The sequence below is a fragment of the Indicator indicator genome, chromosome 24, assembly GCF_027791375.1.
Source record: "Indicator indicator isolate 239-I01 chromosome 24, UM_Iind_1.1, whole genome shotgun sequence".
NCBI classification, from domain to species: Eukaryota; Metazoa; Chordata; class Aves; order Piciformes; family Indicatoridae; genus Indicator; species Indicator indicator.
This window is the reverse complement of record NC_072033.1, coordinates 6,006,845-6,031,601: the sequence shown is the minus strand read 5'-3', so window position 1 is coordinate 6,031,601 and position 24,757 is coordinate 6,006,845. Positions and strand designations below refer to the sequence as shown.

Here is a 24,757-nt window from a genome sequence, read left to right as displayed (position 1 = left end):
CAACCACCTCTTGCTTACAGCACCAAGAAGAAGCGATCAAGAACACGATTTTGTTTACTCACTTGGGAGAAGTCAGTTTTCCATTACACAGTGAACAAGAGAAGAAAAGCACCACACATCTTAAACATTTCTGGGTCATCCCTTATGGAAGTTTAGACGTTTGACTCGGTGTAACTGGCTGAAACTGGAGGAACTGCAGAGGGATCTTAATTTCAAGGAACCAAAATCCTATCAGCAAATAATAGGAATAAATTTGTAACAAGACTTAAATACTGATATGAGAGTAACCTGCTTAGAAAATACATTCATTACTATTAGAACAATCCAATGAGGTGCAGACATTTGGTTAAAGTGTGGCTTAATATCCTTAAAAAAAATTCTGGATGCCATGTAACAACAAATGTTTTGCAACAGACAAACTTCTTTGAAGAACACGCAGAGTTCGTTAAAATTGACCCAAAAAAAAGACACAATCCAGAGTCACCAACTTAAAAAGGCAACATATTGCAGAAAGACATGACCATGGTGACAAGTCTTAACATCTTACAACACAGAGCCTTTTTGTCCAATTGCCTTATGTGAAAAGAAATGTAACAAAGTGCTCACAGGTGGAGAAGAAAGCATTTAACTTTGTATAAAAAGCTGTATGTTACAGATGCAGAAAGAAATGAAGTGTTGAAGACCAAAGAAGACAAAGATGTGGGCCAAAGTCACCCAGCTTCAAAGTCATTAAACAAAAAACAAACAAAAAAAAATTTCTATTTGGACCTCAACTACTCTGAGTTTACCAGAAATCAAATTTGTTAAATATTCAGCTTCACAAACTCTGCAAAAATGAGTTAGTGACCTACAAAAGTCATAGATATAATACATTATCTTAAAGCTTGTATTTACAAAATGTATTCACAAAAAGACTGCAAAGTTCTGATTCAGACTGCAGTGCCTTGCCTTGAGTTTTTCTGAAGGTATTTTCCAAAAGATGAAAGATTATTGCTCTAATTTCCATAGGCAGAAAACATTACATGATGCAGTCTTTGCAAATAATTCCTAAGAGATTGGTTGAGAAGAAAAGGGAGCACACCCTACCTTCATATGAAGTCCTTACCAAAGATATTGCATTAATCCATTATATAGTCTTTTATAAAGTGCACTCAGCTGCACATCAACATGTAAATATTAGTCACAATTGTGTTTAAATAATTTAAATGTATTATCCTCTCCTTTCACCCCTTTGCTTCAATGGACAGGATTTTGGACTAGTATGTGCCAATTCCATTTGCACTGCTACTTTGTTTGGGAAATCCTGACTCTTGGGGGTATGAGATTAAAAGCAGCATTTATATTCAGGAATTAATATAAAAGAGTCAAGGCTAGGAACTACATTCTCTGTCAGATATTGTTACTAGAGAAATCAAATTCTTACCACCATGACTTAGCCAGGCAGTTCTGTCTGCCTATAGTGAAAGGGCTTTGGATAACCACAGTAAATAAAAATGGGAACCAGAAGACTGGCCATCAGGTGTCTACTACAATGCCATCGCCAAGTTCACATCTCTAGAGGCAGACTGCCAAAAGTATTGATGACCTTTTTTTTTTTGTACACCACAATATACAGAAATATAGAGACTGCTCCTACTGCAGCATGGTTATGTTGGGTTTTGATTTGTTGTGGGGGTTTGGGGTTTTCTTTTCCCCTCTGAATGAAGCAACTTAGGACATGATGGTGCTGAACAGGACAGATCCCTTGTTTCCATCATAAGGCCAGGAGTAGGGGCCGTGAGGAATGCGCAGCTTTCCTTTAGAGTACTAGTGCAGGGTTAGCACAGCGCACTCCTGCCCGCAGAGGTGGCTCCAGCTGTCAGCAGTACTTCTGTTAAAGAAGAGAAGGAATCGTCAGAGCAAACAGACCTTTGCTGGACACACTGGTCAGTGTACTGCTTTCTGAAGAGGAAAGTACTGACAGGCAAATTCCAAGCGGAAGGGTGGTGTTTTTCTGCTCCGCTTTGAAGTTGTAGAAAATAAATCCTGTCCCAGATTTTCTAAACATGCCACTTGGGAATCTTCACTGTATGACACGTGGCTCTGGAATCTCTGGCATTTCACCTTCGTTTTCTCCTCTTTATACAAGCTATTTGTTATATCAAAGTCCTCTGATACCTTAACTTGACTCCCTGAAGTCCTGAGATTATTTTGGCTGCTTCCTTAGTTGCCTTACACAAAATTTCATGAGGCACTTTCTACTTGAATAAATTCAGCTTATCTCAATGTTGCATTGCTCATCCCTTGCTATTTTGTAGCAAGATTACAGCAGAAGCATATTCAAGTATTTCAACCTTCTGTGCAGTGCCTCTTACTGGCTCTTTTGTCTCTTAAGTAAGAGGCCTTAATTTTCTGTAGTTTCTTGCTATGCATACACAAACTATTCTAAGGCAGTACAAGGGTAAAAGTAGCAGCAGCAGCAGCTGCCAGAAGGACACTGTTTTACTAGGATTCTTAGTCTGACTCCTGAGGGCTATTACATATAATCTCCCACAACTGCTGAAGATGCTTTTCACAATCTCCGTGGTTTGCTCTCTGGGATTTCTCCAGGCTCAGAAGTATTAAGCATCCTTTATGGAGTTTAAGCCTTGATCCTACCTATGATACTTCAAAGTCAACAGCTAATCACAACACACAGCTTGGGTTTGATGGAAATATCATCAAAACCAATCTCTTGGGATATACAAATGGTAAGTTACCAGATGTAAATACAAACTGGATAGCTGAGAGAAGGATTGTGCCAGAGGAATGGCTCAAAGCAGATTGTATTTCATGGGAAAGGAGGCAACAGATCTTTTCTGTGTACAGCTTACCTGGTCTGGAGCCATAGGCATCCCTGACATGGGCATGGTATTGATATTCATCTGTCCAATGTGGCCACTGGTGCCATTCATGTGCATCATGCTGTATGCTGCAGGGTTACCTTGATGGCTGAACTGCTGCTGGGGGAAAGAACTGAAGCACAAAAGGACAAATATAATTACCTTTCAAGTTCACACATTGATACATTGCTTTCTGTGCGTCAGCTGTCAACAGGTGAAAGATACAACTGTTTTTATCTGTACTCGTTTCTACCTAATACCTGTTCAACATATAAACAGAAATTTCCCTTTTAAAATGCATTTTGCATTTTTTGAAGCAGAGGCATGTGTGTGTGTATTTCCTCCTCTTGCCTTTTTGGAGGCTTCTGTTAGGGCTGTACTGTCCAATGCAATACTATCCTGAACTTTTGTATTTGCCTCCAAGTTATTTGTTCACTAGTCAAAGTCTGAATGTTGCTTCCAGTTACAGAGGTCCAATGTGAATAAAGTGAGCTAAGCATAAGCTACATTAATCACTCTATTTCCTAAACCGGAAAAGATCAAGGACAGTACAGACACTAGAGATACAGCCATTTTTCCTCCCTCTACTCCTTTTCCTATTGCAAGCTATTTGACATAGCTTCTCCTTTCAACAAAATGAAAGATGTTTTTTGAGCCATGGGTTATAATTGAGAAGTTTACCTGCTCCTGGGCATGCTTCCTGAGGGCCAGCCTTTCATCTCAGGGGACTGGTACATCGTTGCTGTCTGAGGATGCTGTATCATTGCATTCTGGGAGGGTCCAATTCTTGATGACATCATTGGGTTGGGAGGGCTTGCTACCCTGCTAAATGCAGGATCAGGTTGTTGGCTCATTCCTTAAAAAACAAAGGACAGACAGAATACTTCAGTTACCATTACCTGGTACTTTTAGTTTATCTTCTTACAATGATAAGAAGGGAAAAAGTCATCCTTTTTTTGTAGCAGTATTTCCCATTTTTCAGAATGACAGGAATTTAGGTGGTTTGGATTAATAATAGAGAAAGGGAAAAGAAAACCAGACAGAAAAACAAAATCATGTTAGTACTAGTACCATAATTAGGTGGGTAGGGGAATTGCTGTGGAGGAACTTGAGCCATTGGAGGGCCTGTCAAAGCACTATCCATGCTTCCTGAGGCAGTCACATTTGGTGGTGGACTGAAGGCCTGAGGTTGCTGTTGCTGCTGCATCATCATTGCCATCCTCTGTTGTCTAAAATGATGACTTATTAGCTCCCTGTTACGCTGAGCCACCATTTGAGCATTAAGAAAACCTTGCTGCTATCCCCCAAAGAAAAGAAAAATCATATTAGAAAACACTTTCACAAATGAAATCATGGTCAATTAAAACCACCTACACTCTAACTGTAAGATCCAGCATATCCATCATCAGAACAGAAAGTTATGAAAACACACAACCAGTACAAAAATCATCCCAGTATCAGACAAAAGTTTTCATTAAGTTCTCATTAGTGCTAAATAAATGAAGTAGTAGATTGGCTACCATATGCTACATGGAAAAGGCTATTATCACACTATTGATAGCATGGCCCACTGAACAAATTTTATTTATGAATATATTTTTAAATACTTACCTGTGATCCCACCTGTGGCTGCATAACTGGTCTCATCACTGAGGTATTGCCACTGACTGGGTTTTCCATTTTCATTTCAAGCGTTTGACGAGTCTGATTCATAAACTTGGGGTAAAAAACACAATCACTTTAGTCCTATTAGCCTGAAAATTCCAGTACTGGACAAAGCAATGGCAATTCATCCAAAAAAATGCTCTTTATGGACCTCTTGAATCCATAAAGTGCAGTTGTTAATTTTTGCCTTGTTTGACATAGTACCTGAAGTACCAAACTATCCAGGGTGAAGCAGATCAAACATACAGAAAGAAAAAACCTCCAAAAACCCCAGTTAGCAGCATGAACTGGCTTTACTTTCTTCCTCCCTTGAAATTAGCACTTTTAAGAATAAATACCTAGTAGCCTGTTTGTTCCAAATCATGTTGTTGGAAGGATACAGAAGGATACAACCACTGCCTTTGCTGAAAATAATAATATTCTGTCTTCATCCCTCCCTCTCCATCAGAACCCCCCCCCAAAAGCCATACAGATTGAATTAGTGTCACAGAGCAGACAGGAGAAAGCACAGTATTCCCTAAGGATTAGATACTGCCCTTTATGTCACACAGCACCATCTTGGTTCTCTGAGAGTTTGATTGGTGCATTGGATTTGATTCAGGACTGCATTTTCACAGGGTGGGGGATTCAATACTGAAATCATGCAACAATTGTCAAAGTGGTGCTTTCAATGCAGTATTAAAATTTATAGCTGTATCTACTCTTCTCACCTTTTAAGAAAATACCCACAGTGGCATCAAATCAAAAAATGGAAAACAAACCTGTATTTCAATAAGCTAAAACGATTAGTTAGAAAAGATTGGGAAAAAAAAGAAGCAAGAATTAATTTCCAAGAGAAATGCAGCTGCCCATTTAATGGTGTCAGTGAGACTCAGGGAAAAAAAATACTCAGTCTTTAAATGGATCAAGAGATCATCCAGAGCTGTAAGAGTAATGGTTTAAGAAGCAATAATGTCGTGTGCTGCAGGAACCAATCTAATCTGTAGCTAAGGAGGCTGATGAAGGAAGAACACTTGTCTTAAAGGTTCTTTCATTCCTACAGCCATTAGGCACTCGGTGTGAAGAGTACTGTCAATGTGAAAGATCCATCCTTTCCATCACCTGCTGCAGTGTCAGCTTTCACATTCATAAGGCAACACAGTTCAGTCTGCACCTTATCCCACACCTAAACACAGTATGCAGGCAGGAGCCCAGGCTTACCTGCTGCCCCTGGAGCCGCTGCTGGAGCTGCATGCGGAGCTGCTTTGGCGTATTGGTGCGAGGTCTCACCACGTTTGCTCTCGGATGCATGCTTTGAAGTGGAAAACTGCTCTGTTGGCTCATCTGATTCATCACTGAATTAAAGGATGGCTGTTGTCCCTGGATATTACTAAAACCACCTGGCATTGCTGCCCCTTGCCCTTGATAGGGCTGACCATATAATGAAGCCTTCTGGTCAATCATGACTGAAGATTCCTGACCTTGAAATGAATCTTGCTTGGGCTCCAAAGCTTGTCCCTTGAACAGACATAGAAGTGTTTTCATTAGCAGTATATTCCTTGGTGTAGGGATTACTCAAGAAGCAGCATACCACAACCAATGGTTCCTTGGGCAGAGCATAGCATGGACAGATAACACTTAGTTTTGCCTTCAGACAAATGAAATAGAAATTTATTAATATTTTAAAAAAGAAAAACAAACCCTTAGTTTTGCTGTACACTGCTCACACAGGCAGAGCAGTATCGTTGCTCAAGCCTTCTGCACTTTCAAACTGCTATTTGTACAAGTGACAGTAGGATTTTGCGGCATTTAGCAAGTTCCAAAATATTTAGAGACTTTGTTACCTATTTGCTAGCCATGCAAATTTCAAGGTGAACTGGCAGATACAGAAGTCCTACCCACTAACACGTCACTGCTAGTTAAGTATTTCACAACCCAAACTCAGTTGACAATAGTTTACTGAAGAAACTCAACACAATTTTTTGCTTAATGAATTAAAGATTTATACCCAAAATAACTCCCTATGCAGCAAGCCATAATACAATAAACTTAGGAAAGAAAACAATCATTTTATGTTTTCATAATGCACAAGAAAATTAATCAATACTGAACTTCTCCCATGAAAATCACCACTTAATGTAGATGCTTCCAAAGGCAGATTTAGGAGAATGAAGTCAAGGAAGTCAGGAGGCAGGGGAGGAAGTCAGGAGGCAGGGGAGGAAGTCAGGAGGCAGGGGAGGAAGTCAGGAGGCAGGGGAGGAAGTCAGGAGGCAGGGGAGGAAGTCAGGAGGCAGGGGAGGAAGTCAGGAGGCAGGGGAGGAAGTCAGGAGGCAGGGGAGGAAGTCAGGAGGCAGGGGAGGAAGTCAGGAGGCAGGGGAGGAAGTCAGGAGGCAGGGGAGGAAGTCAGGAGGCAGGGGAGGAAGTCAGGAGGCAGGGGAGGAAGTCAGGAGGCAGGGGAGGAAGTCAGGAGGCAGGGGAGGAAGTCAGGAGGCAGGGGAGGAAGTCAGGAGGCAGGGGAGGAAGTCAGGAGGCAGGGGAGGAAGTCAGGAGGCAGGGGAGGAAGTCAGGAGGCAGGGGAGGAAGTCAGGAGGCAGGGGAGGAAGTCAGGAGGCAGGGGAGGAAGTCAGGAGGCAGGGGAGGAAGTCAGGAGGCAGGGGAGGAAGTCAGGAGGCAGGGGAGGAAGTCAGGAGGCAGGGGAGGAAGTCAGGAGGCAGGGGAGGAAGTCAGGAGGCAGGGGAGGAAGTCAGGAGGCAGGGGAGGAAGTCAGGAGGCAGGGGAGGAAGTCAGGAGGCAGGGGAGGAAGTCAGGAGGCAGGGGAGGAAGTCAGGAGGCAGGGGAGGAAGTCAGGAGGCAGGGGAGGAAGTCAGGAGGCAGGGGAGGAAGTCAGGAGGCAGGGGAGGAAGTCAGGAGGCAGGGGAGGAAGTCAGGAGGCAGGGGAGGAAGTCAGGAGGCAGGGGAGGAAGTCAGGAGGCAGGGGAGGAAGTCAGGAGGCAGGGGAGGAAGTCAGGAGGCAGGGGAGGAAGTCAGGAGGCAGGGGAGGAAGTCAGGAGGCAGGGGAGGAAGTCAGGAGGCAGGGGAGGAAGTCAGGAGGCAGGGGAGGAAGTCAGGAGGCAGGGGAGGAAGTCAGGAGGCAGGGGAGGAAGTCAGGAGGCAGGGGAGGAAGTCAGGAGGCAGGGGAGGAAGTCAGGAGGCAGGGGAGGAAGTCAGGAGGCAGGGGAGGAAGTCAGGAGGCAGGGGAGGAAGTCAGGAGGCAGGGGAGGAAGTCAGGAGGCAGGGGAAGTAAGGAGGCCCTCTTCACTTTCTTTTTGAGTAACAGAGCAATGAAGGGTTTGGGAAAATAAACAGCCAAAATCTCTTACTTGGTTTACAAGGTCAGGAATTCCCAATGCTCTATCAATTTCTTCCAGACTTGTGACATCTGTATTACTCAGCAATGTGTGCAGCTGATCCAAAAGAGCCCTTTCATCATTCTGGCCTTCCATACTTGGTGCTGGACATAAGAGGTCATCCAAGGAGTTTCTAACTAATTGTCTATAAATAATAAAAACATTTTGACCATTATGGACTGTAAAGGCATTTACACCATTTTATGTAATGTGTTAACCTGGAGGTGATTAATTACTGTAATTACCTAGAAAACCAAGTTCTTAATTCTTACTTCAAATTCCACACTTAGGTCCTAATATGTCCAACCAACTACCATGTATCCTTGAACACAAATACTGTTTTGTCTTGGCTTCTGCATGTGCTACAGAAAAATTAATTCAGATTTTCACATCTCTTTTCTCCAACTGATTGATTTTGTTTGCAATGCCTTTTGTGGAGCTAGGTTGTAGGACACCCAGTGTCACAGCAGCACCAGAAATGGAACTAGATTGAGTCCAATCTATTACTCTCACTGCATAAGATACATTAATTTTTTCCATGTCTTGAATTCTTCTGACAAACAGTGAACTTGTCTTAAAACCTTGCCCAGTTCTACCTGGTTTGTGAACCCCGTGATGCTTGCTCCATGGACAGCATGTTGTCAGGCCAGGATCCTGGTTGATTGGATGGACCTGGCTGTCCATACGGATTCCCTCCCATGCCAATGTTTATCTCATTTGGCCCTGCAAGGTAAAACATTTGTGTGTCTTTAAAAACAAAAAGGTCTGATCTTGCTCTCCAGTGTTCATACAAAGCAAACTGTCAAGTAGCTTCACAAGCTTTCCATTAGCATGTTTTTAAGCATATACATACACTCACAATCATTTCAGAACTACAATTCACCACAGATTTAAATACGACAGTGATCTAATGCTGCCACCCTGTTAGAGGAGAATTGTAGTTCTAATCCTTAAGCCCCCCAAAAAACCCAGAAACTTGACAGATACGGTAACTCTACCGAAAAAAGAGATGATTTTTCTGGCTAGTGAAGTCTGGGTACCAGCACTTTGCAATAGTGACATCAACAATGTTTGGTGAAAAGCAAAAGAAACAGAAGGTACATAACATCTTGTTCTTTGGAAGTACACCCTTCCTTTTATCTATTCAGACAGATAACAGCACTACACAGTAGAGCCTGTGTCATCCCATCATTTCCCACTATTTGTTGGCATCACCTAACGATGATTTCTAGGAAGGTAAGCTGAGCAATTCTGACTTGGCTGAACAAATTTCTCCCTGATTTAGCCTTATATCCACGTGTCACGTGACAGACAGTAGTCTTAAGAGACCTGGTAACAGCCTTAGAAACTTTCCATGATCAAAAAGGGAAAAAAGGAATGCCACAGCCTATTTTGGCCCTTACTGGGCATGCATTAGCACATTAGACAGGACAGTTTCAACTGTAGGCTAAACCTTTCCAAGAGACAGGACGGCTTTAGGAATTTTCATATTTTAAACATGCAGCTTGTTTCCTTCCGTGCACACACAAATGCTTAAAAGAGAACCTGTATTTGCAATATGTTTTTATATGAAATTTCAATACTCCATGCAAGAAGAATTTTGAAATACTTCAGAAAAAGATTTTAAGAATCATAATCAGGGTTGGAAGGGACCACAAGGATCATCTAAGTTCCAACCCCCCTACCCTTGTTGCCAAGAAGCCAGCAACTTAAAACACCTATATCAAGTGCAATCGATTAAGTTAATTGGAATACTAGATCTTCAAATACAACCACAGATGGCATTTAGTTCCTGGGATTTAGCAGAGTAGTACTGCACTAAAATACACAGAAATATTCCCCAAAAAAACTGAAGACTCAGCATAAATTATCTGTGTATGAAAGACACAGGTACCACCAGAAGAAAACAAAAAGAACAATCAAGAAGTCATCAAATCTTCCAGAACATTAACAACAGTCTTTACCTCCAAAATTCTTTAGATGCAAAGCTAGCGTTCTACCAAGACTGGAGAGATTCCAATGGTGAACATTTACAAAGAAACTAGTGAGATGGTGCTAAGCAGGAGAAGCAGCAGCAAAGAACTTACTCATGTGAATCATTTGCTGTTGCAGCATTGGTCGTGTCCCAGGTAGGCTGTTGGAGCGAACAGGCAGCCCAGGCATAGAGCCACCCACCGTGGGTCTGGGAAGGGATGCGCTGAACTCCGCTCCTGGCCTCAGCATCGAAGAGGAATTTGTCTGTTCCAACCTGTTCACCTTTGAGTTTGACAAACCCCAGTCTGCTGACTGATGCTGATTCATTGCCACACTTCTGTTGGGAGCACTTGCTATAATAAAGAGCAGAAAAGACAATAGATTACATATTTTGTGTTTAAGGCTGGTATTGCTTTACCAACAAGGACACCTGCCAATGATGGAGTAGAGTAGTTCACTGAACTCCTACAAAAGCATCTAAAGTTTGCCATGCCAAGTTCTGAATCACTAAACAGCTACATTAATCTAAAGATATTTAAAAATATTAAAACTGCCATCATGACCTGTTCTTGTTGCTTATATCAAAACCCACATTAAAGTCAGAACTCAAAATAGGAATGTAACTACTAAACAAAATCACTAGCAGTAATACTCAGATAATAAACAGTTATTTTATTATCTTAGCTAGGGTCAATAATTATGAAGCATTTATATGCTGATGGCAGATTTAATGTACTTAAAGGTTTCTCTCTCACCAAAATTCATATTATAATCTTGCAATCTTTTTTACATAAAAGCTTTTTCCTTTAGAGTGAAATCTATTTGTACACAATCAACAAACCCAGATTGGCTCCAAAATTTTCCTGGTTTTCCATCATTCTTGGACTTCCACCCATCAAGTTTTGTTTCTGTAACATGGAGAATGTGTTGACACTCCTCGCTGAAGCACTGGAGCCCATAGGGCTGTCTAAAGACATGGCTCTGTTGAAAGGAGGGCGAGTAGTCTGCATGGCCTGGGGACTCCTCATACCTGCTAAAGAATTAAAAGATGCAGGAAACTGCATTTGAAATGGAAAGCACCAGGAATGACTTAAATAAGTAAGTCTGATCTATTTATGGGCAGATACATTTGACCTTAAACAAGTTAGCAATAGTTATTTTGTTTACATTCTCACTACACAAATGACACTGAGTACACAGTTAGGACCTTTAACAGGAAAAGCCAAATGCAGTTCCCTTTGGCCCTAGACATAAAAAAGTTCATGCAAGCTCTGTCATGAGCAATGTTTTTAAGATTGTGAAAAACACCAGTGTTACAGACTCCCTGTGAGAGGACTGCCCAGTCTTTGGGTACTGTGACATGGAGACAGGAACAAGTCAAATGGTTCTGTGTGGAACAGGCTGAATCCAGATGCAGTGTGCTCCTGAACACACTGCACTATCTGGACTGATTAACCCAGAAATCACTGTGCTCCACAGTCAGCAGTGTCAGTGGCTTGACTTGTTCTTGTACCTGGTTTTGCATTTATCGTTATCCATGTTTCACCTCCTTAGGTTACTTCAGCAATCTACTGCTCTCTCCAACCAAGAGAGAACAAACATTATAGAAGGAAGTGACAATGCAATGATGCTGGTCTGTTAGCAAGGTCTGCTCAGCTTCCTACTAAGGAAAGGCATTACTTTCAATGTCAAGGACCAGTACTGATAGAATTTGCAGGACATAGGTTAAGTGGGAAATCAAAAGCTTACCACCAAATCTGTAGTTTTAAGGAACAAATTATCAATTTTAGTTGACAAGTCACAAAATATTTTTCCTGATGTCTCTGAGAAATCATTAGACAAACCCAGAAGAAACCATAAAATCAGGAACTGAAGTTAACTTTATTCATTGTGTGTAGAGTAGATGAGTGCTGTCAGGACAGCCAATAGTGTACATAATATGAAAGCTTAATTGCATATTTTGCATTTGCCCTTGAAGATACAGATCAAAAAAGCATTCTCTAAGGACTTGACGATGCATTATGTTTACATCAAGTAAGAAAAAAAGAGTCCTAATTTTAAACCCAAAGAGATATTAGATGTAATTCCTTACCCAATAAGGCATTGCCTTGGAATAATGCTTGCTTTGTCCCAAGGTTGTTTCCATTTGCAGACATAGCATTATTGTAGAACTCTGAACTAGTCAAATCACCTAGAATTGCATCCAAATTATCCAAGTCGCCACTCATCTGAAACAGACACAGTAAAATACCAAGGTTATACACCATCATATGGCTATCCTTCAGCTTTTATTTACCTCCTTGCTAATCTTGAAGGATATACATGGGAGATAAATGTTTTAGTTCATTGACAGTACTCTCCATTTCCAAAGAACTTCAGGTATCATTTAGCTACATTTTCTCAAGAGTGTTTTGGCTGGCTAATTTTGGGCATTAGGAGACACTGGAAGGACACAAACAAATAAAACAAAAAGCACCTTTGAATATAAACATTTCACTCACCACAAATTACAAAGGGAAAAATACTAATGAGAGCAAACAGCTTTCATCAAGAATGGGTACCCTTTGCACAGCACTCTCTCAGAAACTACACACATCTACTAAACAAGACTTCTGTATTTGGCCACCCACTGCAACAAGAAAACCCTGGTGTGTTCAAGTACCACCAGTTTTTGTTATACTGTACCTCCTCTGCTGGTTCTGTTTTTATTTTCATCGCTTTTTCATGACTAGAAGTGGGAATTGCTGAACTAGTGCACTGTCCCATTTTAGTATCCACATTTTCTACTTTAGGCTTCAACTCTTTGGAAAGTGGGTCCTTAACATCATCTTTATCTAACAGATAGCGTAGCAAAGCATTGTTTTCCTTCTTCTTTGGGCTCAGTTGTTCCTGTTTGACAGGCCCTTCTCCACAGGGGGCTGGGTTACTAGCATCATGGTAAGTGTCTTTACCAGTAGCTTCAGCTGTGATCTTGGCTACCTCTGCAGGAGAATTGCCATTCTGCAACAATTTATGTAAAATCCTGTGCTTCTCTTGCAGGAGTGACCCGTGCATGTTTGAGGAAGAAGACACCCCTCCAGACGTTGATGAGGAAACTCCTGAAGGACTGGTAACACTGGTAGAAGACTCTTTACAATTGGAGTCTAAAGGTGAGTTTGATGCTGTAGAATGTCCTCTTTCATCTGAGGAGCATGTGAGTAGCTGAAGAAGTTTCTTATGACCTTTGCTTTCGGATGGTCCTCTCTGACTTTCAGATGCCTCTAAATTTCCTTCTTTACTATCTTTTTCATTAAGGAGATCCCTGCTGTTTGACTGGCAGATGGAACTTTCCACTTGATTTTGTTCACAATACAAACCAGAAGGGCTTTTGGAGTCCTGGGTACTCGTTTTACTTTGCTGACCCATGCTCATGTTTGGTGAATTATCCAGTTTTGGACCCGGTGAAGAAAGTGTTGATAAAAGAGAAGTTCCAACACCCTCACTAATGGCTTGAAGAGCACTAAGAGAACTGCTAGAGAAAGTGCTGTTGCCAGTGTTGCTGGCAGATCCCATTGGAGAGTGCATACCTGTAACATGAGAGAGATCAAAGTAAGACTGCAGTACTGCCTGGGTCTTTTTTCCTTTGGATTATGTATGGCTGCCACATTGATTTCATTTCATTTACCATGAAGTCAGGTGTACTACATTTAATGCATACAAGGTCATACAGAACTGTGAAAAAGGATGACAGATGAAATTGACATTAAAGTAAGGCAAGATACCAAAGCAAAGATAAAATACCTGTGACTGGAGAAAACTGGTGTGAATTCATTTTTGGACTCCCTCGATTCCTAGGAGATATCATCAGAGTCTGTTGGTTGGAAGATAAACCAGGACTACCATGTGGTGGGCTACTTATATTTAAGCCATAACTGTTGTTCTGATAAGCAGAGGACTGCATTCCAGGGCCAGAGTTCACTGGTGCCATATTACCAGGGCCTCCATATCGAGTGCTGCTGAGCTGACCCACTGCACTGGGATCTCCCATGCCATAATTCCTGTTCTGTATTGGCATGCCTTGACCAGGTGACATGTTCATAAGACCACCAACAGAATTTGTGTTTCCAGCCACAGGTGTTCTGATGTTTTGCCCAACTGAATTAGGATTTGGCCGATATCCATTTTGCTCTCTGCGAGATCAACAACATCCCCAGAAACCCCAAGAAAACAAATTAAAACCTTATTTGGAATGAAGCACTACAAAGAATTGCATTATTAAATAACTCTGCAAATATTTTTTTTCAAAAGAGCAGTTCCACAAAAGCAGAACTAAGCCACTCATTTATTCATTACAGAAGTGCCTAGTCCCTTTAGGTGATTTGAGTCACAAGTACACACAGCATCACCCCTTCCAAGGGCTTTCAGCAGCAGTTATTAGTCAGATTATCAGTTTAAACATCTTCCTTCTTTTACTCCCTTCCCGAGTCAATGCATGACACCATTCTACTGTGAACACTAATGACACCCTGAACAATCTCAGCTACTCATTTTTCAGCATCTGGAGGCACTCTAATGTCAGAGGCAGACAGATTCCCTCCAGAGTGGCATTTCCATTATTATTACAATCAACAAGAACAGGTCACAGGAAATGCTGTTTAAGCTACACTAAACTTTGAGTCATCAATGATGCATCTGAGGGGGTTTTGTTGCCTTTTTAATTGGTCTGCAATAAAAAAAAGTGTAAGATAAACCATGTAACTGAGCATTGCAGTTTTCAGTGTTTCATCATTGTAAATGTTAACCCAAGAGAATTACGAATACATCATACAGGCTCCATGCATGTACTGAGGAAAAGCCTCTATTCTGGCTGTGACTGTCCTTCCTTCACACAGTTAAGTTGGGAGTGTCAGCATTGGGTTGACACATGGATTTGAATGCTGTGTAACTCTGCTTCCCAAGCTACATCCCATCCACTTGAGTTTCAATCAGATAAAATCTTTTTGCATACTATTTTTGTCTGGTATCTTCAAGGTCAGATACCTTTTTGTTATGACACTTAGAAAACAGACAAACATCCACATGAACATAAGGAAAAAAACTTTTCCAACGTGAGGATGAAAAAACCCTGGAACAGGCTTCCCAGAGAGGTTGTGGAACCTCCTTCTCTAGAGGCATTCAAAACCCATCTAGATGCGTTCCTGTGTGACCTGCCCTAGGTGATCCTGCTCTGGCAGGGGGCACGGACTAAATGATCTTTCAAGGTCCCTTCCAAGCCCTAGCATTCTGTGGTTCTGTGTTCATTGATTTTACCTTTGAAGAAAGTGGGTAGAGACAAATCCATGGCGGTCATTAGTCACAGGATTCCGAAAGAGTTTGCTCTTTGTTTGCGCTGTCACTATGGTACCATCCGCTAAGGAAAACCGATACAACGGTGTTTCAGCATGACCTTGTGTATAAGCTGCAAAAGAAACACACAAATACAGGTCATATTTAAAAAAACAAATAAATATTCACATGCACTCTACAGACTGTTAACTCAATACCCTGCATTTGCTGAAGATGTTGGTGGGGGTTAATTTTTGTTATGTTTTTTTAAAAGGAACACCCAAGACAGATATTCAGAGTAAGGGTGTTGGGGGTTGGAGTGGATGATCTTTTGAGATCCCTTCCAACCCCTAACATTCTGTGATTCTGTGAAATACTCCACATTTTCTCCTAAATTAATGGAGGGAAGATAAAAATCCAACAAGATCACTTTGTTTCTGCAGTATTTGATGCTCACCACGCACAGGTGGCAAAGTTCTACATTTGTTTACAGGCTTTAAAGTAGATTAGTAGGTTTCCATGGCTTCTCCTTGGGAAGACTCATCACTTTAATATTAATGGCACTAAAATACACAGGTAAGTAACATAGAATAGAAGTGAAACTTGGAAGCCTACAGATGAGGTATTTTTAAGTTTACAAGTTTTATTTCAAAGAAAAAAATTGTGGAAATCATTGCTTTTAATCTGAGCTCCACACCTTTTATTAATTGTATCAGTTAAGCCAAAGAACTTCCAATGGAATTGCAACTCTATATTCTGCCAGTGTAAATTTCCCTTTATTTAACACCTCTTCTACTTAAATTACTTTGTGAATTCTTCAATAAGGCTAGAGTTCAGAAAACTTAGATAGAAAATGTCATCATTCTTACTGAAGACAGTGGTTGTACTTCACTTTATCTACCAAGGTTATCAAATTAGCATTACAAAACATTTAACACTGGAAATACTTTTAACCTTTGTGTCTTGAGTGAAAAATGGGCATCAGCACAACTGTTACCACTTTCAGAGAGCTACCATTTAACAAATTAAAGGATGAATTATAATTAAAGTCAATCTAATGTGAAACAAAAATAACAAGCTAGTGATAACTAGGGATGACATGTCATTACAGAATTATAGCTGTCACTGATATATGTATCTGTGAAAAACCAGCTTCCTTCAGGCTCCCATACCATGAACCTGATATTTTCCATGAAAATTGTCATAACAAACACCAGAAAAACAAAATAACTCCATCAGAATTCCTCTTGAGAAAGAGGTCATTCTCCTTAACCTTGTAAATCAGTTGCAGCAGTTGACACTAACAGAAAACATGGGAAAAAAGAGCATGGGCAGAATTCAGCATTTTTGGGTTTCACTAGGACAAGCAGTAGACCACCCAACCAGACTTTTACCTTCATGATAGTGGCGTTTGTTTGACCATGACTGTCCATCATTATGGCATAAGAACCTCTGGATGCACCGACGAATTATATCCTCAAAGCCAGGTCTCATGGAAGACCGCAGTGAGTTTGTATCAATGTTGACTAGTTTGCCTGCAACAGGAATGAAAATACAGAAGTTAAAAGTTTTGTAACTCTGCCAATCATCTATAAATATGGTACATTTCAGAAGCCTCCAATATCACCATTTTAATTGTTCTGCCCAACATCGAATTGTGAGTGCAGAAGTTACATTTATTAATTATCTGCCATATAGGAACATGATGCTGCTTGTTAAAACGTGAATATTCAAAGGGATTTAGATAACTGAGTAAGAGGAAATTAAGCACCCACAGGCTAATGCCAGAGGTTTTAGAAAACAGTAACTTTAGTGTCTGGTTACAGGCACCCAAACAATGCACATACAGTAAAATTTCCAAAATACTAACCAACTACATCCACAAATGAGCATCATGAACTCTACCTGGCATCTAAAAAAGCCCTATATAAGCATTTCAATATAAACAGTATAAAGCACTTCAAACATTAGCTCCTGTACCATATGAAAACACAAGCATTCTGAAGGACTTTCATTAGCTTCACTTATGATTTAAAGTGTGATTTCTTATGTGTAAAAGAAAACAGAATGACAACCATTTGAAATGCTGCCAGGTTAAAAAGCAAGTAATGCTCTCTACCAGGCTGCCAAACAACAGCCCACTTGTGTGGACAGAAAATGTGTTCCACAGCTGACACGATACCCCACTGCCAACAATAGTATACTGCAAAAACCAGTTGGGAATTCCCAGTATGAATTCTGCTACTCACTACAGATACATGATTTATTTACATACTTCATGTACTTAGTACAAGAGCACTAAGACAAAAAAAAGATACCTTCATGTCGGGTACGTTTCTCACCTGAAAGATCATGCCTTGTAATAAAGCTCTCTGGATTTGTTGGAAATGCCCTTTCTGCAGTTGTGATCCGACGTGCCACACAAATCATACAGGACTGCAAATCTATATTTGGGGGGGGAAAACAGCTTCATTTCACTCCTGGTTTATTTCATTAAAGCATCTAATAAAATACTTGAAGCATCTATCTTTGTTAAAAAGCATCTTTGTGTTTTGTCCCTACTTACTTACGAATGGATTGCAGAAGCTACAGACTTCCTAATGTAAACTAAATACCAAAAAGCTTTAGTCAGAGATGTCTTTTGTGCAGAAATAATTCCACGAAGTTTCCTACCTTCCCCTTCTTCCATCATAGCTCTTGGCTGAGATAAAGCAAAACACTGCATTGTTTCAAATCTTTGACGTATATCCTGGTGGCTGCCCACATCTTCCAAAAGCTCATGAGAGGTTTTCACCATCATCCGGCAATTGAATGTATGACTCTTCTGCCTAGGTGTTTCATTGCTCCAAGCAACTCCATTAACTTAAAAGAACACAGGAAGAATTAATTAAAAATTTCACATAAACCCAATTCTTCTTAATTTAGATACCTTGTTCCTAGATGAGAGAGACTGAGGAATATTTTAAGGTCCTTTCTCAATATGGCATCAGTTTCACACCATGGTATTAAAGAGTGGTATTTAGAAGCTAGTGAAAAAAACCTCTTTCCCTTATTTTCAGTCACTTGAAGGAAAGCTGAGAAGTCATTCCCATACTTAGGAAACCAGGCAGTTTCCTTAGCTAGATTTGAGGTTTTAAGGAACATGCTCCTTTAGCATTCTTGCTTTAAATTACAGGTAAATAAGCAAAGGCCAAAGCACCATGTGAATTTCCAGCACATTTCTTTTTGATGGTGTGCTTTAGTAGGAATACAAGAACAATTTTCAAGATTAACATCTTTTTGTAGTCAAATGTGATTTCTGTAAGTAATTGGGTTTTAAAACAAGTTGCTTTTTCTTCTCTGATTGTTTTCAGATAGGCTAGTAACAGTGTAGTAGTTACTTAAAGAGCAACCCTTATTACCTGAAGATTTAGGTAAGTTTTTAAGGAAGTCCTTCCGGTCCTCTTCATGCAAGATACCATAGACACTTGTATTAACCAGATCTTCTTGTTTATATTGCAGATACTGTGTGACATTCTCTGACACAAATACTATGTTCCCATCTCGATTTACAACAAACAGGAAACCGTCCAATGCCTAAATATTAACATGACAACACATCATGTAAGACATCACCTGGAGAGGGGACTTTTTGTAAGGGTGTCTAGCAATAGGACAAGGGGAACTGGTTTCAAGCTGAGGGAGAGTAGGTTTAGACTGGATTTTAGGAAGAAGTTCTTCAGTATGAGGGTGGTGAGACTCCGGAACTGGCTGCCCAGGGAGGTTGTGGATGCCTTCCCCATGGGAGTGTGTTCAAGGCCAGGTTGGATGAGGTCTTGATCAGCTGTGTCTAGCTGGGAAGCCTCCCCGCCCATGGAGGGGAAGTTGGAGTAGATGATCTCTCTAAGGTCCCTTCCAACCTAAGTTATTCTATGACTCTAATTCTCACCATAATTTAATTTAAAAGTTGTATGGATGATAAATGTCAAGTTACAAAACATGCATTTCTTGGCAAGGGTAGAGCTGAAGTTTTAAATTTTTCTCTGAGGAAAACTGTTGTCTAGTAAGGACTGATTTCAATATTAAAAATTAATCTGTTCATTTTTTATTCCATTGAGCTCTTTCACAGTGATAACCAGGCTTCTTGTTTCATTCTTGCTTTATTTGAACACAAGATAATGAATCTGTAACATTATTTAAATAGCTGTCAAATTGAACAAGCAGAAACTCAATGGAAACAAATATTAAGACAAGAACAGGAAGACATTTCCACCAGCAGGTGATAAGAGAAGAGGGTGTACCCATATCTTAAAATCCTGTATTTTCTGAACTGAAGGGGAAAAAAAAAAAAAAAAAAATTCAGTATCTATGTAAAACAATAAAGTTTCAAAGTGCTTTTTAACGAACCTGGAAATACTGGGGTGGTTTTCCAGGCATAAAGAAACAGTATCTGCTATGTACCTTTCTTTACCATTATTCTTAAGCTATTTTACTTGATGACATTTGTCTTAAATGCTTCACAGTTTAGAATCACAAACTCCAATACACAGCACAAAGCTCTAGTCTTAAAAAAAAAATCCTCGTCTATTTATTTTAATGCCTATCACCTAGAGAAAGAAAAATTCAAAATATTCCTTGTAATACTAATCACTGCTTTAGTAGTAATTTGCTAATGACTGCTGGAGAAAGTAAAGCACAATAATAAGAAAGTCAAATGCTGTTCTTCTCTTGCCTTCTACAGTGAATTTCAGAGAGAGAAAGCAGAATATGATAGGTTTCATTCCTGACCCTTTCAAGCATCATTCTGTACAGTTCTCACATATATTTACTACTACAGGAATGCAGGCTTTACTGTAATATTTTCACCTGCCATATTTGTGTCCACAGAGATTTCCTAGGGCCTAATTTGTACTTGCCTGTAACAAAAGAGGTCCCAGAGAATCCTTATCAATAACTCCTTGACCCGTAGAAGAAACATCAGCTTTCTGAACGTCATCGTCATTAGAAACTGCTTTTCCTGCAAACCCAAAAGATACATTTCAGTAAAGCGACACTTCCCATGAAGGCCACATGGCAGTGTTACAAGCCAGATTCTAGGAAGCCATCTGAATAAAGGCAAAAAAAAAAAAGCACACATGAGAGAGGAGCTCTCATATATTATTAGTTGCTTACAACTAGAAAAACTGTCACTGCTACATAAAACACCAAGCTCTTTGCTTACATAATTTGACTTCGCAGTTAAAGCTGAAAAGATCAACAATATTTCTTCTGCTGCTTTTAGGGTCATCTGTCTGATGAATGTCTACTGAATCTTTCACTGGCCTTCATTATACTTCTCTTTTCCTTGTGTTTTTATTTGGATCATCTCATCATCATGGGTCAAAGCCTTCAGATGCCATGACCTCTGTTCTACTAAAGGGCTTTGGCTCACGTTAACACATGCTTATGTCTATGGATACATATGTGTATGCATAATGAAAATCATATTTTAAGAATAAAACACTGTAAAATAAACTGATTGCTTGGAAGGTGGAATGGGAATCCGTGCCAAGCAGCACAATGATAGAAAACTGACAGAAAGCTTTGTTGCATGGTACTTGCTGGCTGCCTAAGCAGATCACAAGAGGAGTAGAAGATGAGCACATACCTCTACAGTGAAACAGAATTGTGACAATACAATACACTACATTATGCTAGGAAAAAAACTTAAAAGCAGGAATTAAGACGAATTTTTAGAATTGTTTTAACATGTCTTCAAAAGTGTGGCAATTCACCATGAAAATATCAAGCACAGAACCTTACTGCCCAAAGAAAATGGGTATACTTTGCAGGCTGTAATCATTGAGGGGTGGAGGTAGGCTGGTGTTAAAACAGAACAAAAGCAACCCTGATTCCCAGAAAAAAAAAAAGTGATAGAAAATATTTGCTTACTTTTAAACAGAAAATTATTTAAGGTATGTTAATAGCTTGGTTCAAGCCAAAGTTTGAAGGCTTTCTCAGTTACATGCAATTATGAAAAACACTACTCATTTTCCCAAGGAACTACTGCTTTGGAAAAGAAATCACAGGACAATTCAATTATTCATTTTGGCTTAGCAGGGAACTGTACCTTGCTCTTTTATCTGTCGAATCTGTCTCACGGTTTCCTTCAAAATCGCACATTTGTCTGGTTTGACATTGAAATTGTCAATGTCACTCAGATTAGCAGATATCAGCTCAGCCAGCTCTTCAATGTATTTGCTCTCCTGCTCACGCCGGCGCTTCTCACCGCTGCAGGTCAGACTAGAAACCAAAAACATCATTTCATGTACTTCATACAATCAGATTCACAAGCTGTGCTCACTCTGGGAACTTTAATGTACTTCGTGTAACACCTACCTATTAAAGTGAGGTAGTAGTTATCCTTCCAGCAAACAAATCTGCAGGGCATGTGCTTTGTTGCACTGTTGTTTAGTTGGAGGGGTTGTGTGTTTTATTTGGTGTTCTGGTTTATGGTTTGTTGTTTTTCTTTTTTATTTAATTTTAACTACAAACTTATCTTAAGATGATATGAGGAAGTTAGTCATCCTCCTCTGATTACTCCAGTCTAATGAAAATAGCAACTGCCTCTTATGAAATTGTGATCCTCATACAGAAATTATATCTGAACCTTAAAAGTTACTTGAAATTTGGTTTATAATTTATTAGAGAAATGAAATGTAATTTTAACATTCTATGAAATCCCTTTGGTTTGCTTGTAACAAAATTACTATAAAGGTGATGCCTCAGAAACCTCTAGGCATCAGAGCAAAAATTCTATCTTGACATCCAAAAAACAGCAGAACCTCAGACAACCAAATGCAGCTGGATAAAATCCCTCCCTGAAATTTCTTTTCACACATAGATCTCTGCTGAGTAAAGACACTGTCTGCAGCCTAAACCAACAGAAAGAAGAGTCATACATGATGTATACCAAGGACTCAGAAGAAAGAGAAGGGTCAAGAACGGGCACAGGGAGGGAAACAAGGAAAGAAAAGTATTCTTTGAGGAAGAAAAAAAAAATCAAGTTGAAGACTTAGGAAAGTATGCACGAACTGATACTGGAGAAATACATGATAAAACAGGGGTTTGAAAGATAAAGCTAATGAAGGGTGACAAACTGACAAACAGAATTCTTGAATGAACAGACAGACACTGGAGAAAGGGAAAGAGAAATTGGAATGGAGGAAACTCAGAAAAAGACATTGGGATATGGTGGGAGAACCCGAGGATCTCATACACAATCTGTTGCACAATGCAGGTAAATTAGCACAGGACAGTGAGAAGGTACATAAGAGGGAGAAATGTGAGTACACACAGTGCCTGGTGTTCTGGTGAATCTGAAAACAAATTTAATAAAGGTCAATACCCCATATGAACAAGAACATGAAAGGAGAACACAGAACAAATTTAATAAAGGTCAATACCCTGTATGAACAAGAACATGAAAGGAGAACACAGAACACATAACATGGTAGAAACCAATGAGATGGGAGGGGGACAGAAAACAGAGTCCCTTCGATAATCTCTGACAGAGTTAAGTGAAGGGGGCAGGAAGACAGCATGGAATGCAAAAATTTGAGATGAACTGGCAAAGAACTGGTTTGGAGAAATGGAAATAAAGGAAAAAACCCTGAACCTATTGCAGTGTTCTGTGCCGACCATAGCCATCTGAAATGAGGTCTGTCCAATCAATTATCAAATAGAAGATGCTGCCTTTCAAATTTCTGTGGAGCAAGAAGTTTTTCTTCTTTCACCTTGCAATCACAGCCTCAGTGATTTCTTATATGCTCACTCTAAGATTTCCACAAGAGTCTAATTACAGAGTACAGTTCATCAGCTTTGGCACATCTACACGTAACAGTAAAGCTGTGCATCTTCATAACAGAAGCTGGCCTTAGGAATTTTTCAACTGAACATAATTAGGTAGAGCTTACTCTTAATTGCTATGAAAACCTGAAAATTATTTTTAAAACTCAATTTACAAATCCAGAGAGGTCTATGTTAACCTACCTTGCACCTGGTGTATCACAGGGCAACGCCTTGCGCTTCCTTGACTCATTGGTCAAGCTATCCAAGGAATTTTCTCCTAGTCCACTCATCTTTACCATGCATCAGCAACTAAAAGCAATAAAATAAGAACTGTGAATGCACCTCTCAAACTAATAATTCAAAATGCAGAGAACCTATCCAGATTTGCGTGTGAATACTTTTACTGGCAATCCATATATTTTTTTCTATATGTTTTGCCAAAATATAGGTTTACAAAGTTTTATGTAAGAAAAAATAAATGTGAAAAATTTGATTCAGAGATGTTTACAATTTTGCACCATAGTACTGGACCCACTGATTTGTCTGAAAATAAACACATTTTCAATGTTTTAATGTATGTTTAGATAACTTGGGATCAAATTGGCAAATTAATGTTATGCCAAAAGGTAGTTAAATAGTAAGGGTAAGGTGAGGTACCATTAAAGAAAAAGGCAAGTAAAACTAAGGCAATGAAGGATGGGCAACCAGAACACTGAAAATATAGAAACGCTGAATAAAATTCCCTTTTCTATATACTCCCTATCTTTTCTTCATGTAATCCAACCTTAAGTAAATCAGTGGCCTTAAATGACAGCTTCAAACCTGGCTCTGTACAATGCCAACAGATTACTATTACCATCTCTAACTCAACAGCTTACTACAGTATTAACTTCATATCTCCTGCTAAACCTTCTAAAATTAACAGTTTTCTAAAACTTTGAGGACAGGGCAAGCAAAGACTTCAGAAGGTTTTCAACTCTATTGCTTCTGCAGCAAAGATTGGGCCACAACCCAACGAAACAATTGGCTGCTTTTGTTAAACAAGCCTGGCACATTATGTATCCATAACATTGACCACCCCTCACTCCCAAGAGGAAAAAACACACACAGTCACAGAGGAGAGATGACACAAAGACATCTGTAGCAGATTCTGCTATGCTGCAATCAACAACACAGGGGAGGCAAACACTTTTTAATGGATCTAAACCTGTTACCTACCCAGAGTATCTTAGAACATAATTAGAACTGTACTAGAACTATAAAATAATCTGCTAAATTGTATTTGGAGCCTTTTGTACCACATCGACAACAAGACAATTTAGCATTATTTTATCATTTTTACAGAAATTTCCATATTAAATATAAATTTAATTGACTACAGTCTAGTTGAGATTACAGCTGTTTACCCCATACAGCAACAACAGTAACTGAGTTTAAATGTTTAATCAAGACACTAATACTTGTTAGTTGAAGATAAACTCTTCTGTAACATAAAACCCAGGTACTAATAAACTTTTCAGGGAACAAAAAGTCGTCTTTAAGGATCTTGACAAGCAAAATCCACCATTATTACTGTTTTAAAAAGAACTGGCTTAGGGTGACTAAACCCCGAGGAGTTGATCACAGATCACAAGGACAAGGACCTGACAGCTGTGCTTTCATCTACATTAAGTTTATGTCAAGGCATGAGAGGCTGGCAGCCAACTGACTCGAAGCAGCTCTGCAGAACAGGATCTGGGCACTCTGGTGAACAAGAAGTTTAACACAAGTCAGCAGTAT

General features: G+C 39.8%; 1 protein-coding gene across 1 annotated transcript; it reads right to left on the bottom strand.

Annotated features, from left to right (window-relative positions):
• Positions 1 to 1,858: 1,858 nt before the first annotated feature.
• Positions 1,859 to 23,277, bottom strand: NCOA3 (nuclear receptor coactivator 3). Its single transcript, XM_054391721.1, has 21 exons — positions 23,180 to 23,277; positions 21,258 to 21,430; positions 20,065 to 20,165; positions 18,571 to 18,745; positions 17,843 to 18,031; positions 17,512 to 17,613; positions 16,564 to 16,704; positions 15,155 to 15,302; positions 13,646 to 14,034; positions 12,551 to 13,431; positions 11,958 to 12,093; positions 10,707 to 10,898; positions 9,979 to 10,218; positions 8,488 to 8,614; positions 7,865 to 8,036; positions 5,727 to 6,023; positions 4,473 to 4,577; positions 3,933 to 4,158; positions 3,543 to 3,717; positions 2,853 to 2,994; positions 1,859 to 1,870 (listed from the first exon to the last, which is right to left on the bottom strand). The coding sequence occupies exons 1-21, from the start codon at positions 23,275 to 23,277 to the stop codon at positions 1,859 to 1,861; spliced, it is 4,221 nt and encodes a 1,406-aa protein (XP_054247696.1).
• Positions 23,278 to 24,757: the final 1,480 nt, after the last annotated feature.

Coding starts and splice junctions, on each gene's coding strand:
- NCOA3 (XM_054391721.1), bottom strand. CDS start 23,277: ATGGTAAAGATGAGTGGACTAGGAGAAAATTCCTTGGATAGCTTGACC. Junction 18,746..20,064: donor TGGGACCTCTTTTGTTACAG/GCAAGTACAAAT, acceptor GTTAATATTTAG/GCATTGGACGGTTTCCTGTT. Junction 10,899..11,957: donor CCAAGGCAATGCCTTATTGG/GTAAGGAATTAC, acceptor TTAATTCTTTAG/CAGGTATGAGGAGTCCCCAG.